This window comes from Hipposideros armiger, unplaced genomic scaffold, assembly GCF_001890085.2.
Source record: "Hipposideros armiger isolate ML-2016 unplaced genomic scaffold, ASM189008v1 scaffold_502, whole genome shotgun sequence".
NCBI lineage: Eukaryota > Metazoa > Chordata > Mammalia > Chiroptera > Hipposideridae > Hipposideros > Hipposideros armiger.
In genome coordinates this window covers 1203403-1218688 of record NW_017731852.1, presented here as the reverse complement: position 1 = coordinate 1218688, position 15286 = coordinate 1203403, and the positions used below count along the sequence as shown (strand labels likewise).

General features: G+C 56.5%; 2 protein-coding genes across 3 annotated transcripts in view; one reads left to right on the top strand and one right to left on the bottom strand.

Moving 5' to 3' along the window:
* The window catches only part of ARHGEF18 (Rho/Rac guanine nucleotide exchange factor 18), a 92892-nt gene extending 87095 nt beyond the window's left edge, over positions 1-5797 (top strand). Inside the window, exons 23-29 of the mRNA XM_019667652.1 lie at positions 144-363; positions 992-1048; positions 1159-1206; positions 1322-1792; positions 2178-2511; positions 3469-3594; positions 3672-5797. Of these exons, the coding sequence (XP_019523197.1) occupies positions 144-363; positions 992-1048; positions 1159-1206; positions 1322-1792; positions 2178-2511; positions 3469-3594; positions 3672-3826 (1411 nt within the window). The 3' untranslated portion in view covers positions 3827-5797. The remainder of the gene's footprint in view (positions 1-143; positions 364-991; positions 1049-1158; positions 1207-1321; positions 1793-2177; positions 2512-3468; positions 3595-3671) is intronic.
* A 93-nt stretch (positions 5798-5890) lies between these two features.
* PEX11G (peroxisomal biogenesis factor 11 gamma) lies at positions 5891-15260 on the bottom strand. 2 transcript variants are annotated; one of them, XM_019667651.1, is made up of 5 exons: positions 14966-15260; positions 13739-13803; positions 11364-11542; positions 8840-8902; positions 5891-8273 (listed from the first exon to the last, which is right to left on the bottom strand). In XM_019667651.1, exons 1-5 carry the CDS (start codon positions 15141-15143, stop codon positions 8039-8041), a joined length of 720 nt encoding a protein of 239 aa, XP_019523196.1. In that variant the 5' UTR covers positions 15144-15260; the 3' UTR covers positions 5891-8038. The 2 variants fall into 2 exon arrangements, with proteins under 2 accessions (XP_019523196.1, XP_019523195.1); XM_019667650.1 differs by having other exon boundaries at positions 13615-13803; positions 14966-15080.
* Between the last annotated feature and the right edge of the window lie 26 nt (positions 15261-15286).

Here is a 15286-nt window from a genome sequence, read left to right as displayed (position 1 = left end):
GCATCCTTAGCAAAGCCAGGCATTTGCTGTTTGGCATCTCTGCTGCTGCTTCCCCTCAACGACCTCCCTCGTGGTCAGGGTTCTGGAACCGTCTGTTTACCTCTGCAGCAAATGCCACTGTTTTAGCACAGGGCTAAGGGCAGCAGCCCAGCCATGATTTCCTACCTGGGCTGGCGTGGGGCATCTAGACCCCTGCAGGACCTCCAGCATCCTTATGTGCCTGGCTTGGGGTTTTCAGATGGCAGTTTTAAGAAGAAGGTGTGTAGCAGCGACCCCAGCCCCCGAGACTGGCAAGACCCTATGAGCGGCATGGATGTGAAGCTCAGCGACACCCCAGGGGCTTCCGAGGAAGCACCACAGACGGTACGCTGCTTCCTTAGACAGTCCTGAGCTGAATACCGAGTCAGCCCAAATTCTTTTAATTATCATTATCAAGTGTGAGCAGCCTGTGTTTTGGTCATCTAGTCTTTCTGTCTTGTGGCAAATAATGACAAGTGCCATTTGTCTCATGGTGAATAGTAATATCTCAGCTCAGGTTAATATGCAGGCATGTGAACCTCCATGTTTCTTCCTGCTGACCCTGGGAATGGCAGGAGGCTGGAGGAGGGGAGGGGCGCTCAGGACAGTAGCCATTGCCTCCTCAACAGGTGAGAAACAGCATGCAGGGACCATGAGCTTGCAGTGTGCTCACTCCCATGGATATCAAAGGCCTGCTGGCTGCTTCCTCCCCTTGGATTCAGGAGGCCCAAACCTGCCAAGTCAGGGTCAGAGCAGGGCCAGGTGGTGAGCTCGGAGTCTGAGTCCGGCTGCCCTCCCACCGCCTGGGGCCACCCTGCACCCTCATTTTTCAGGCACCAAAACTCACACAAGTCAGATGACCAGAAAGGGCCTGTCCCATGCTAAGGGAGTGTTTTGTCAATAAGTGGGTCTGACTCGAGTTGGATTGGCCCTTAGAAACTCTGCTTTGACACTTGTCTCCATGTCTCCACAGGGGGAGGTGTTGGGCCCTGAGTCTGGCCCCTGTCTGCCCACTGTCCTGGAGTCCGAGGTAGGCTCTGGGCCTGTCCATCTCCCCAGGGACTGACACGCATGCCCAGTAGGGCTTCAGGCAGAGATCCAGTGTATCTCTCTCTCCCCTCCCTCCTCCCCTCCCCGCAGCTTGTCCAGCGGATCCAGACGCTATCCCAGCTGCTCCTTAGCCTCCAGGTACAGGAAGGGGGGGACAGAGGATGGGGACGGGACAATCTGCACTGCCCTTTTCCTGATTGTGGTTGGGAGGGTGGGGGAAGGGTGCGCCCGCCCATCAGTCCCCTCCCCGCAGGTGGTCATAGCCCAGCAGGACAGCTATGTGGAGATGCAGAGGGCCACCATCCAGGAGCGTGAGAAGCAGTTACGGCTACAGTCGTCACGCGGGAACCTGCTGCTGGAGCAGGAGCGGCAGCGAAACTTCGAGAAGCAGCGGGAGGAGCTAGCAGGCGTGCAGAAGCTGCAGAGCCAGCTGCGACTGGAGCAGCAGCGCTGGGAGCGCGAGCGGGAGCGCCAGCGGCAGGAGCTGGACCTGGCCTCAGCCCGGCTGCAGCAGCGCCAGAGCGAGGCGGCGCAGCTGCAGGAGCGGCTGAGTCAGGAGCGCGCGGAGCTGGAGCAGCAGCGCCAGGCCTACCAGCATGACCTGGAGCGCCTGCGCGAGGCCCAGCGTGCTGTGGAACGCGATCGTGAACGTCTGGAGCTCCTGCGCCGGCTCAAGAAGCAGAATACGGCACCGGGTGCACTGCCGCCAGAGTCACCGTTGGAGGTGCGCCCGGGGAGTGCGGCCTGTGGGTGTGAGTGCATTGAGGAAGCGCGTGTGCAAGCGTGCTAGTGGTAGAGTGAATGTGCATATATACACGCATGCAAGTGTGAGTTGTGTGAGCACACACGAGTGTGTATATGAGGGTAACCGTGTGTGCACATGGGTGGGGTTGGGGGGGGGGGCTGCGAGCACAGTAGTGTATTTTGGGGATAGGCCATGAATGGCAGCTCTATAGGGCCCAGCACCGGGCCCTGCCTCCCAGCTAAGAGAAAGGCCCCCGGCCCAGGAGCTGGGTGGGTTGTGCTGAGGGAAGCAGTTCCTTGTGGGCCCCAGGGAGGGCTTCCAAGAGGAACCAGCACTAGTTATGTGTCCTCTGTCACTCTTTCAGGTCCAGCCCCCAAGCCACCCCGCCAGCTTTAACGGGGAGGGGCTAGAAGGGCCGGCAGCCCTGGCCAAAGGTCCAGGGCCCCGGGTGAGCATGTTGCTGTCTGGCACTGGACCTGAATACCCTGAGCGCCCTGAGGTGGCTCGACGGGACAGCACCCCAGCTGACAGCCGGCCGGCTAAGAGCGACGTGCCCATCCAGCTGCTCAGCACCACCAACCAGATCCAGAGACAGGCAGCTGTGCAACAGCAGATCCCCACCAAGCTGGCCGCCTCCACCAAGGGAGGCAAGGACAAGGGCAGCAAGAGCAGGGGCTCCCAGCGCAGTGAAAGCTCAGGTGAGCCCTGCGCTTGGGGGCAGGGCATGGGTGCGGCAGGACAGGCCTCGTCATTGGGAACGAGCGACCTCCGAGAGGCCGGTGATCTCTGGGAGGCGGGAGATCTCCGGTGCCTGTCCGGCCCCTTGACCTGGACTGGGAGATCCAGTTGTGGGCAATTGGTGACCCCAAAGTGGCTCCTGTGGGCATTCACAAACAGGACCCCAGGGTCATCCTTTGGTGGGGGCACCAGGAGGAAACTAGAAGATAGAGCTGGCAACGAGGCTGAGGCTGCCACCAGCCCTGCTGTGTGGAGGGCTTTCATCTCAAGAAGCAAAACTGACATGACAAACCCCAGGTCCTTTTCCCACCTTGGTTCTCAAACTGGAACTGGGGCAAGGGAGCATCTGGGCAATTCAGGAAGAAGGGGCTTTGGAGACCCTTGTAGAGGTGGTCACCAGAAGCAAGACGTCAGAGAACCCCAGTCACTTAGGGACAATAGGGACCGATGCTAATGTGCCCCACCCAACCCCCGCCTAATGCCAATCCAGGTGCAAAGGGCTCTCTACCCAGTGTCCTCCTTCCACAGAGTGGACACTGGGCCCCTTGCCCCAGGGCACCCTGCAGCATGTGGTCCCCCAGTAGAGAAAGCCCAGGGGCTCCCTTGGGTGCTGTGAGCCTGCAGGTGCCAGCAGGGGAGCCCTCCCAAGGACTTTTCTGGGGAGCATGACCTGTGTCCCAGGACCACTGGGTCCAGAGGTTAAATTACTCCAGGGTCCCTCTGGGGACATTTGGGGGCTGTTCTCCCAGTTTTTGCGTCACTGTATTTAGGGCTTACTGTCTGAGCGGGATCTGTCCCTGGGCACGAGCACTGTGGGAAGTGCTGAGGAATGGGGCAGGACCCTGGCCGACGTTAGGGATCCCCTGTGCCTGGAGCAAGGCCGAGCACCTCAGGCTGCGCCCTCTCCCCTCTTTCAGCTTCGCTCGACCTGAAGCAGCAGCTGATTCTCAACAAGTTTATGGGCAAGGACGAGAACACCTCTCGGAACCGCCGCTCACTGAGTCCCATCCAGCTCGGCAGCCATAGCTCCATGCCCCCACCAGGTGAGCCCAGCTGCCCGGGCAGTGGGGCCACCCACAGTGCCCGGTGGCTGCTGACACCCTGCACCCCTCTCTTCCAGACCCCTTCTGCCAGGCCCCGAGCCCAGCCCCAGCTGACATGTCTCCCGAGTGCTTCCCCCTCAAGGCCGGGGGTACACCCTTCCCACCCGTGTCACCTCACCCAGCACCACTCAACAAGGAAGAAGCCAGCAAAGAAGATGTCATCTTCTTCTAGGGGGGGTGTCTTGAGGTGCAGACCCGTCCCTGTCCTGCCCACCCTCTGTGCTCTCTGGGGAACCACCCAGCTGTCCCTTTTCCCTGCCCAGCAAACCACCACGGCTGACTGCCTGGCTGGGTTTGGGTTCGGGGTCAGCGTCGGGGCTCACCTGTCTCACACACACACACACACAGAAGTTCGACCAGCGCTAACCCAAGGAGCTGATTGAAATCGTAGCACCATTTGGGCAGGGAGAGATCCACTCCATGCCGTTTTCCCAAGGTAGAGACAAATGGCGGTGGTTCCACATGGAGCCTGATGGCAGGCCAGACCCGTCTGAGAAGGAGGTGCTGGCACCAGGCCGGGCTCCACAGCCACTAGGGGACGCTGGAGCTCTGGAGCCTGTCATTAGGGCACAGAAAGGCCGGTGGTGTCGGCTGTGTCTGTCTGCAGAATCAAAGATGTACGTGGTTCATGGTGAAACTCAAGGCCAGGGTGTGGGCTCATTCAAGGGAGGCACACAGCCTGCCTGGGGACAGAACAGCTGGAGAACATGGCCGATGGCTCTCCAGGTGGGTTCTGTAGGGTCAGAGCTGGTCTTGAAAGGGTCTAACTCATTTTAATTTGGCAGAGTTTTTAAAAACCTGCTGCTGTCAAACTCAGTGCTTTCCGAAGGCGCCTCACTGAGTGGGTGTGGCTCTCCCGGCACTGGGCTGGCCAGAGCGCTCAGCCGGGGCCAGAGCACACGGAGGTCCCAGCCCCCGGCGGAGGGTCCTCAGTCCCTGTGAGATGGGCCAGTTTCCCCGGGGAAGCCGTCCTGTGAAGATGCTAGTACAATGAGGAGCAGAGCAGTGGGGCTGCCAAGGTCCAGACTGCTGACGGTGAAACACTAGAGGGATCACACGTGGCCTGCAGACCTCAAATGGACAGATGGCCACCTCACAGGTGCCTCCTATCCAGTCAGCTGTTATAGCTGTCAACTTCCCCCTAGAGGAGAGCAAGGGCCACCAGTCCAGCTGCCTGGCTGTAAATGTTGTGGATGGTGTCACACGTCCAGGGGTAGCAATTGGGTCAGATCTGCATTCCAGCTCTAGCCAAACTCAAGCTTCGGTGCTGGGATGGGAAAAAGGGAACATTGCCACCTTTTCCTGCACCCGGCTCCCCCCACTGGGCCCAGAGCCCAGCACCTCCCAAAGCATTAGCAGGACTGGGTCCTAGGCTGCCCAGGAGTGGGGGCACTGCACTGTCAAGGCAACACAGCCAGTCAGTGACAAGGAACTGAAAGCAGCAGTTGAGAACCTCTGCAGAGCACAGTGAATGACTTGACGTTCCCAGACTCCTGCCAGCCCTCTGAGAGCCTCTCCCCCCGCCCCTTTGACTTTGCCTACTGGGCCTGCAGTGTCAGCGAGGAGCAAGGAGACGCGTCCCCGGTCCTGTGACACACACTAGAGCTCATCTGTGCCATGTCTAATCAGTGTTTTGTGTTTTGGTACTGAGATAAATCAGAGCACTTTAGAAAAGTTGACTTTACATCCCTGCCATGTTATGAAGAGAATATTCCTGGGCCCTCTGTGCTGGATGAGTCGAGGCCGTGCATCCCTGTCCACGGGCTCTGCTCTGACCCTGCAAGATGCCACAATTCCTCGGACGCTGAGTCCAAAGAAGTTCCTCTTGGCCATGTGGTGGGATCCAACACTTCGCCTTGCAGCCGAAGGTCTCGTGCCACGCAGCAAGGCAAGCCATTGGCACATCCTTTCTGGCCAGTACCCTGCCATCACTCCTCGGTACCAATTTTATTTGTAAAGTTAGTGGCCGAGCAAATGTTCTTATTCCTGTGGGATCTGTGCACATCTTCATAAATTGTGACCATGATCTTAGTCCGCCTGACAATAATTTTTACAATGATTGCAGCATTTCTTCATGCAGGATATTTCAGAACCACCTTAGAACTTAAGACCTGACTCTAGCAATAAAAGTGTCTTAAGATGAGCTGACAGGAGTGCCTGTTCTTTGGGGTTTTGTTGTAGGGTCATCTAGCCAAATGTCATTGCTGTAATGGTGGGAGCTCCCTGAGGGGGCCCACCTTACCAGGCAGGACCTCCCCTTCAGAGTCTGCTGCAGTAGGAACTTGGGGAGGCTTGGATATCAATCAGGTCCAGGGCCTACCTGACAACCAGGCTGTGACGTCCCACCCTTCACATGGGCCCAGGATACCATAGGAGCCCTCTCGACTGCTATCACCTCTTCTGCTGGGTGCAGGCATCAGGTCCATGGGAGAGTGGCACCACCACTTCTGCCCTGCGGTTGGAATGAGGGATGCGGCACACCTCCTAGGCAAGTGACATGGCCTCAGCTCCAGCTGGAACCAGCTGCCTGCACCCCAGGCCTGTCGTGAGTGACGTGATCAGCCGGGAGACCACACAGAGAAGCCTGGGTCCTTTGCCTCTGGGGAAGCCCCAGACGATGAAAATGTTTGGACATTCAAAGCTGGAGACAGGCCCCAGGAGAAGCAGCCCCCTAGTCGAAGTCAGCCTGCAGGGAATGCCAAGTCATGCTCTAGCTGGGTCCTCTCCAGTTTAGACCTGTCCCTGTAGTCCTGGATGTCAGCTCCCTGCTCCCTGAGTGAGCCACTTGCAGTAGATACGCTCCCTGCATCCTGCCGGCCCAGAAGGGCAGTGGGCAGGGGGTGTGGCCACACTGCAGGTGGGATTGTCTCCACTGCCTAGCAGTGGGCCTGGGCAGCTGCAGCCCCAGCACTGCCACAGGGCCAGCCCTGACTACCCGGGAGCTGCAGCCGGAGTGCTGGCACCTGGCTCTGCTCAGGCCCACAGGGATATCAGCCTTTTGGGATACCTGTGACCTGACGTGTCACATCCAAGTGTTCACAGGACTTCCCCACAGACACTGCTCTGCGTGCCTTACATTCATTCTGAGTTTCTAGATAGGCAGGCAGGTGCTGCTCTGACCCCCGCCCCAATTTCACTGGTGCCTCAGGCTCTGGGAAGGGGACCCCTTTTTGCAAGAGGGATGGGGAGACTGACCTAGCCTGGCCCCCCACCCCTAATCCAGAGGGCACTTCGGCCAAAGGCGGGGTTAGGTCTCTTCTGCACCCTGTGCTACTACTCCGAGCAGCCCTCCATCCCAGCTGTTCCCAGCCACCTAGTAATAGCTTTCCTGTAAAAGAACAAGCTGTGCTTGAAACCACATGACTTCAGGGGCTGCAAACACCTGATGTCCCAAGTACTTGGGGGACATAAGGCAGAGCCTGATTCCCTCGACTTTCCTGCTGGAACTCAGAAGTGGAGGGTCCGAGGACACATCACCTGCGACTGGCAGGCGTGGGCCGGCCACCATCTACCGAGGCCAGACACACGCAGCCTTAGTCATACTGAAAAGGCATCCCACCCCACCAGTCTCCATGAGGTGGAAGACAGGAACCTACGTGGCCCAGCCCTAGCTCAGGGCCCAGGAAATGTTCACACGGGCCTGGTCCGAGCTGTGGCTATGGCTGAGTGTCAGCTACTTCGGCCAAAACAAACACCCTGTGGTTTCCAGGAGAAGGAGGAGACGGCGTGGCCTGGTGGGAGGCAGCATCGGTGGCCAGGTGCCCGTGACTTTGGGATAGAGAACTGCCTTCCATGGCTGAAGGGGGCAGTGGGCTGTGCCAGCAGCCAGATGAGGTTCCAGGTGGGCTGGGAGGTACGGTGGCTCCATCCCACAAGAAACGTCCCAGGCACATGGGCTGCCGCATCCAGAGGTGGAACCTCCCTAAAATAAGATACGGGCGCCCCGCCCGGGAGAGGGGACATGGCAGTGAGTGGGCCTTTGGACGAGCCAGTGAATTTAGGAAAAAGGACCTACACCTGGGCCTGGCACCAGCACCATCTATTTAATTGATTGTCATCAGCTTTCTTAAGGCCCACTTGGCACAAACAATCATGGCCCCCCTGGATTTATGTGAATACAGGATGCAAGGGGACAAAGCAGGACTCAGCTAAGGCCTCTGCATGCGAGTCCTGGGACCTGGGTGGAAAGGCCCCTGGGGGACCGCACCCCACCCCACCGTGGGCTTGCTCCCCTGGCTGCTCCGCGAATTCTCTGCGCTGCATATCCCCACATCCAGCCTTGATTTGCTCAGTTAGAGACCCAGCCCTACCCGGGTGATTTCCGCTTTGTGGGAAGGGACCCTCCATCAGGGTTCCAGTGGTGTGCACGCGCCCTCAGGCCATGTCAGGGGGTGGTGGCATCGGCCCTGCCGCCAGCCCGGACTGCCTGGTACACACTGAGAAGGGAAGAGACGGTGCCCAGGAGGCCCACCAGCCACACGGGGAAGCGGCCAGCCCACAGGACACCAGGGGGCAGCCAGTGCACGGCATTGGCCAGGTCAGCCAGGTTGCTCAGGACAGTCAGCACCTCCGACTGGATCTGGGCCTCCACGGCCCTCCACTTGCTCCGGGGCAGCTGGCTGTGGGAGCAAAGAGGAGACGCTTGGGAAAGGGAAAGGAGTGACCACAGACCCTGATGGTGAGCTAGGAGGAGTCCCCATGACAGCCCCCAGAGGGAGCCCACGGCCTGAACAGGGCACGGACTGACATCCACACCTGTCCTCCCGACCTCCTGGAATCAGTCAGGGAGGTGGGCTGGGGGCTGGTCAGTGGGCAGGTTCCCAATTTTTCCCAGGATGAAACAGTGACAATGGCCCTCAGGAAACTGACTCCATCTCCTCTCATGCTCTCTGCTAAGAGCACAGCCGTGAAGGCTCAGCCCTGGAGTCCTGGCTCTGCTGTTTCCTGCCTCTGGGGCCTCAATAAGCCTCAGTTTCCCCATCTGTAAGAGTACCACCATCCACCTGGAGGCTGCTGTGAGGCCCTGTGACCTCGTGCCCATCCCACCCTAGCACGGGCCCTGCACAGGGGCAGGGCTGGTAACTGGTGGTGACTCTGAGCACCTCTCCAGCTGGGGAAACCCCCTGGGGGCCCCACCCGTGGCAGAGGAAGTTGGCCTTTCTCCTGGACAAAATCGCAGACGTACCTGGTGAAGGCCGCCGTGGGACTCCTCAGCTTCTTTCTCAGCTTCAGGACCATCCATAGGGACCTGCAACACCACAGAGGATGGCAGGGACACCCCACTGGAGGGGTGAGAGAAGCAGAGTGGGGGCAGTGCTTTGATCCCCAGCTCTGCCGCCTGCCTCCTCCTGCCGTTGCGGTCACAGGTTCCCTGTAATGCGTGCCGAGCTCCAACCAATGGAGCTGCCCAACAAGTGGCTCCAACCAATCTGTATGAGGTGAGTCTGACAACCCTCTGGGCCCCTGAGAGCCGGCGTCTGCAGGTGAGGAAGCGGCCAACAGGCGAGCAGCCTCTAGTGCTCCCCCTGGACTCTAGGGTCCTGTGGGGTGCCCACCCAGGCTGCCCTGCCTGGCCCCTGCACTCTGTAGCCTGGGCTGTGGGGTGGGCAGGTAGGTGAATGTGCTGAGTCCTGCCCAGACTTCCCGACTGGAAGGTCCAGGGTCTGATCACATCTCCCCAGCCCCCGTGTGCCCATCCAAGTGACATGTCCCCAGAGAGTACAGGACACAGCGAAGTACCTGCAGTGAGGTAAGTGGACCTGCAGCACAGCCACCTGGGCACTAGGGAAAATGATGATTCCTGGAGGCCACCAGAACCATGGAGTCAGATCCTCTGGGTGCCTGGCCCAGGCGTCTGCATTTCAATCTCCCGGGTGATTCTCTGGCACCCTGGGGCCTAAGGACACCTGGTCATGACCAGCACACACCACTTGCTCCCCGACCCCCACACCGTTGCTCACACCACATAGAGAAATGATGGGAAAACTACATGCTCTAAAAGTGAATGAAATAGTAGGCAGAGCTCAGAGGATTTTTAAGGCAACGAAAAGATTCTGTATGACAGTCCAGTGGTAGACACGTTTCATACATTTATCCAAAGCCACAGAATGTGCAACACAGAGTGACCCCTAATGTAGACCATGGACTTGGGATGATGATGACATGTCAATGTAGGTTCAACAGTAACAAAGGTACCACTCTGGTGCCATGTTGACATTGGGGGAAGCTGGAGGGGTGGGGAGGCAGGTGGGAAATCTCTTTACTTTCAGCTCAATTTTGCTGTGAACCTAAAACTGTTGTAAAATATAGTCTATTTTTTTAATATGAATGGAACCATGGCTGCCCCTAAAACAGGAATGGTAGGTCTCTTGAGACCAGAGGTCACAAGGCACTCTGAGCAAAGGCCATGAGCCAGGGCTCCCCTGAGAACTGCAGCCTCAGGACCATCCAGAGCCCAGCCCGGGCCCCTGCCAGAGACCCCGAGCACACAGGGAAGGTCAACACTGGGAGGAGACAAGGGTAGCTCCTGACACACTGACAAGCGACCATGACCATGAAGAGAGCTCAGATCAAGGAGGAGCTGCGTCCCTGAAACAAGATCAGAGGTGAGCAGAATGTGTTGGCGGAGTGTAAGATCAAAGGCTGGAAGAGTCACCAGAGTATAGAGTGGTGATCACCGGACTGTGGTGATTAGAATCTCCTGCTTCGGATTTGTTCCTTTTCCGGAATGTCTACAATAAGTGTATAATTAGGGCATCTGTAACAGGGCATGGGTATCTTGCTCAGGCACAAGTGACAGCAGATGTGGGCCTTGCCCACCCACACCCCACCCCCAAGGTCAGGGGCTACCCTTCACAGATCCGAAAGACCTTCACTTCCATGAAACTTGGCCAGGGGAGGCCCCACTCCGCCTGTGCTTTCTGGGGTAGGGGACACTGAACAAACCCGCTCAGCAAATTCTCAGAGAGGAAAATGTTTGGGAGAAAACCATTATTTTAAAGTTCCAGAAACCTTACGGTTTTCAGAAGCACGGAGCCAGTCAGGGAATTCCTGGCTGTTTATCTGGGGACATTTGCTGATGACAATGCAAGCAGGACTCAGGGACCCAGGTAAAGGCAGGCAGGCCTGCCACTTCTCTCCAGGCCACAGTTATTTCTTCTTCCTGGACCCAGTGGGCACAATCATGGCCCCCAAAGATGTCCACGTCCTTACATGGGACCCTTACATGGCAGAAAGGACTTTTCAGATGGCACTAAGTTAATGGTCTTCAGATGACAGATTATCTGGGGGGCCCAATATCATCACAAAGGTCCTCATAAGAGTGAGGTAGGAGGTCAGAGAGAACGGAAGCAGACGCTGGAGTGGTGCACTTCGAAGTTGGAGAAAAGGGCCACACGCCAAGGAAAACAGGAAGGAATTCTAGAAGCTGGAAAAGGCAAGGAACAGATTTTCCCCTGTAGCCTCCAGAAGGATCATGTCCCTGTCCACACCTTGACTTTGGCCCAGTGAGACCCATTTTGGACTTCCGACCTCCAGAACTATAAGATAATCAATTCATGTTGTTTAAAGCCACCAAGATGTGGTCATCTGTTACAGCAGCCATAGGGGATGGATATAGTGAGGAGTGACAAAATCCACACACTTCCAGCCTGTCTGCCAACCCACCCAGGTATCTCAGATGCCCTGCTGGTGGGCGGTGCATTGCTTACCTGGCAATCCCCAGGAGCAAGGACAGTCCCCAGAGGGCCGTGCTCAGAGACCACCACCAGGCAGAGTCCACATGGAGGACCTTGGCGTCAGCAGCCCAGGCAATGTGCTCACAGGGGTAGTACAGCTGGTCGGCCAGGTTGCTCAGGACAGATACACAGCGGACAAAGACGTCTTCCTCCTGCAGGACCAGGAGAGAGAGGGGGATGGGCCTGGGGTGGGACCTACCCACTTCCCATACTAGGGGCCCAGGCCATGCCAAAAAACACCCTTAAATTATTTAAGTTCCCAGATGATTCCCTCATAAGATGACTGGGGACGCCCTGCCTCACAGCCTTCCTGGCCACCACAGACTTCCAGGTCCTGCCCAGGGGTCTCCAGGCCAGCCACTCTTGCACAGGACCCTGAGAGGGGAGCAAGGCAGGCAGTCCCGCAGAGAAGCCTGACCAGGCAGAGTGGAGCCGGGTGGTAACACCAGGCTGTACTATGCTGCATAGCTTGGGTCACCATCCCCGCGAACAGGCAAACTGTGAGGTGCTTAGGGTAAGCTGCCACCTGCCTCATCTCACAGAGAGGGGCCTTAAACCATTGAACTGCAGAACCCTCGAGGGCTATCTGTTCTGCATGGTACCCATGCCCTGAAACCTGAGTTCTGAACCACACCGCCTGCACCCAGCCAGGCAGAGCCAATAGAGGCTGCAGGAGCCTGGTCCCTGGGGCTACATTCCCAGGCCCACCCCTCGATGTCACCGCCCCGTCATGGCCATGCCCCTGGAGGCCTACCAGCTGGCAGGGTTTCCCAGCCTTGTACATCACTTCCCTGCCTTTACCCTCCTCATCCTAGCTGCCTGCCATCCCTGTCTTCCCAGGACTGCACTCCTTACCCCCATCAATGCTTGGCGACGCTGTCCCCTCCTTCCTTCTGGCCAGCTGTGATCCTGCCTCAGTGGGGTTCTGAACCTCACTCCAACTCCCCAATCCTGCCTGAGACCTTCTGGTGCATTCTAGCACATTTCACCCCTACATGAGGACAGTCCTCCATACCTCCATTCTAATACGCTCATTTGCCCCCCCCCACCCCCACCCCATTTCCCGAGAAGCAGGGAGTTCCCAGCCTATGTGAGGAGACAGACACACTCACGGGGGCAGGGGAACCCAGACACACAAACATGGGACTAGCAAAAGGGGCTCTTGCTCTGACCAAGGGATATACGGGGTGCAGAGACCTCCCTACCCTTGCTTGAGGACTCAAGGGGGTCTTTGCGGAGATGTTTGGGGGAGGGGATCTTCCAGGGATGCATGGGAAGTATGCCCTAACCCAAGAAGAGGATAGGAAATGGGTGTCAAAACTGGAGGGAGGTCCAAGGAGACACTGAAGACGGGATGATCAGGCCATGGGCACTGAGGCACAATGGGAGAGCATCTGAGCATCAAGTAGAGACCCTGAGAGGACAGGGGGAATAGTCGGCCCATCCCCTGGAGAAATGTCCCCTGGGCAGACAAGTTCGACCCCGGGTGAGGAGCACAGACCTACTGGCACTCGTGTAGAATGATACAGTAGTGCTGTGACAGCAAAATGTTACAAATAATCTATATGTCCAGCAACAGAGGATCAGTTAAATAAATCCCTGTCCTGCTACATAGTAGAATGCTATGTGGCCATTAAGAAGGAAGGAACCTCTGTTTTGGACTTATAGGGAATGCCCCCCAAGCTGTACTACGTGAAAAAAGCAAGTGGCCAAAGAGTGTCAGTGACACACAACTATTTATGTAAATAACATGTATTTGCCTGTGTGGGTACAGATCTCAGGAAGGAAACACAAGAAGCTGACAACAGTAGCTGCCTCTGAGGAGGAAAACTAGGGACCGGGAAAAAGGAAGGAGAGAGACTTTTTATTAATTATATACTCCTTAGGAATGTGCGAACATATTAGCTATTTTTTTAAAATTGGGTTTTTTTTAGCTGAGCCATCATGCCACCTGTTGGCAGCTTAGCAGCAGCTCAGCTCAGGCCAGGAATCAAACTGGCAACCCTGTTGCTCAGAGCTCGCACTCTTGAGTGAGCTCTTAACCAACTGAGCCACTCAGCCCGCCCTTATTTTAATTTTTTTAATTAAAATAAGAACATCTGATCATCTCCAAAAAGAAAGTAAAATTGAAAAAAATTAACAACTCGTTTAGACAAGTCCATAAAACACCAGCTTCCTGGGGTCTGTCTGCACCCCCTCCCTAGAGCCTCACACACCCCATTACCTCTGCCCCCAGGCCATATTGCTTAGTGTACATAAACATAGCCAAGTCATCGAAGAGTCGAAGGATGGTCCTGCAGTGGCTGAGCTGGGAAGACAGCGCCAACAGGCGCATCCCCACTTCTGACCTGGCCGGATATTTTTCCACCAGGACCCCTCCGACCAGCTGGCAGCAGTACCCCAATGTTCGGATCTGTGAGAAAGCAGAAGCTGTCAGCATGGCCCAGCTCCTAGACTGAGCTGGCCAAAGGCCCCATGGGATAAGCAAATGGAAGAGTCTAAATCAACAAGATTTTAATAAAAGCTGCAAGTTTTAAAAAAAATGTGCAGGTGGGACAAATGGAAAAGCATGACATCATTGTCCAAAAGGCACTGAGGAGGCTCTAAGGGAGTACTGGCTCGTGTCACTGAGGGGCACAGCCCTGGGAGGTAGATGTGATGGGGACAAGAAAATGAAACCCCATTTCCCACCTCCTGGGTCCTCCGTTTTCCAGCAGGCAGGAGGACTAGGCAGAAATGTATATTTGCATCAACCTGGTTGGACCAAAGCCCATGGCTGGGCTGGGAAGTGGGGGGCGTGATCGGGCCTCATCCCAGCAGACAAAAGGATAATTTGCTTGAATTGTTTCAGTGAGAAGGAACCCACTCAGTGGGTGATTTGGGGCATTGTGAATTGGGTCAGCTTCACCACCCTTCTATCTTTATTTCAACTGCTTTTCAGAAATTGCTTTTTCCTGTTTTACATATTATTATTATATATATTATTTTTACTTGTAATTTCTGTTTAGCCCCTTTGTAATGGCAAAACGCTGCAATTTAAATGTCCAACTTGGGGGGTGGGTGTTAAAACCTGAATGCCCAATCATAGGGGATTTGGTTGGAACCTAATTGTCTCGCCACCTAATTGCCTGGAACAACCTAAATGCCTACCTGTATGAGACTGGTTGGGACTAACTGAGAATCTAATTCCTGGGGCCTGGATGGAACAACCTAAATGCCCAACCAGAGGGGATGTGGTCACAACCTAAATTTCCAACCACTAGGGGGAGCCCCACAACACCCGAAGTCCTCATACAAGATTGTTTGGGACAACCCAGTGACCAGCTTCAGTGGTCTGGTCAGATCCTCAATGTCCAAGCATGAGGATTTGGTTGATATTACAGTAATGGTCCAGCCACGGCGAATTAGCTGGAATAACTTAAATGTCCACCACTAGGAGACCGGGTTGGAGCCCAGCTTGGGCCTCTCCGATGGGGTATCCTGAGCGATCCCGCCCCCTCTCTGGCCTCAGTTTCCCGGTCTCTGAGCTTTGGCCCAACTCTGGGACCTCAGGCCGCGCTCCGCCCCAGCCTCACCAGGCGGTCCCGGCCCCTGTAAGACTCCAGCGCCGACGCCAAGCCGCTCAGTGCCGCCATGGCAACTCCGCCGTGACGTCACCGCACAGCGCCAGAAAGCGGGGCAGGGCGCTAGGCCACGCCCCGGTAAGGTTCTGCGCAGGCGCAGCTGTGACCTTTTGTGCCTGGTTCGGCCCATTGCTGCAGCGACAAACTGAGTTTTGTTGCTGTGAGTTCTTCACGTGTACTTTTTTGGGGGCTTGTGCTCCCAGGACAGGCCTGGGAGCTCGCTGCCTCTTGCCACACTGTGGCTTGTCTTTTCAAAGTTAACCAACCCTTTCA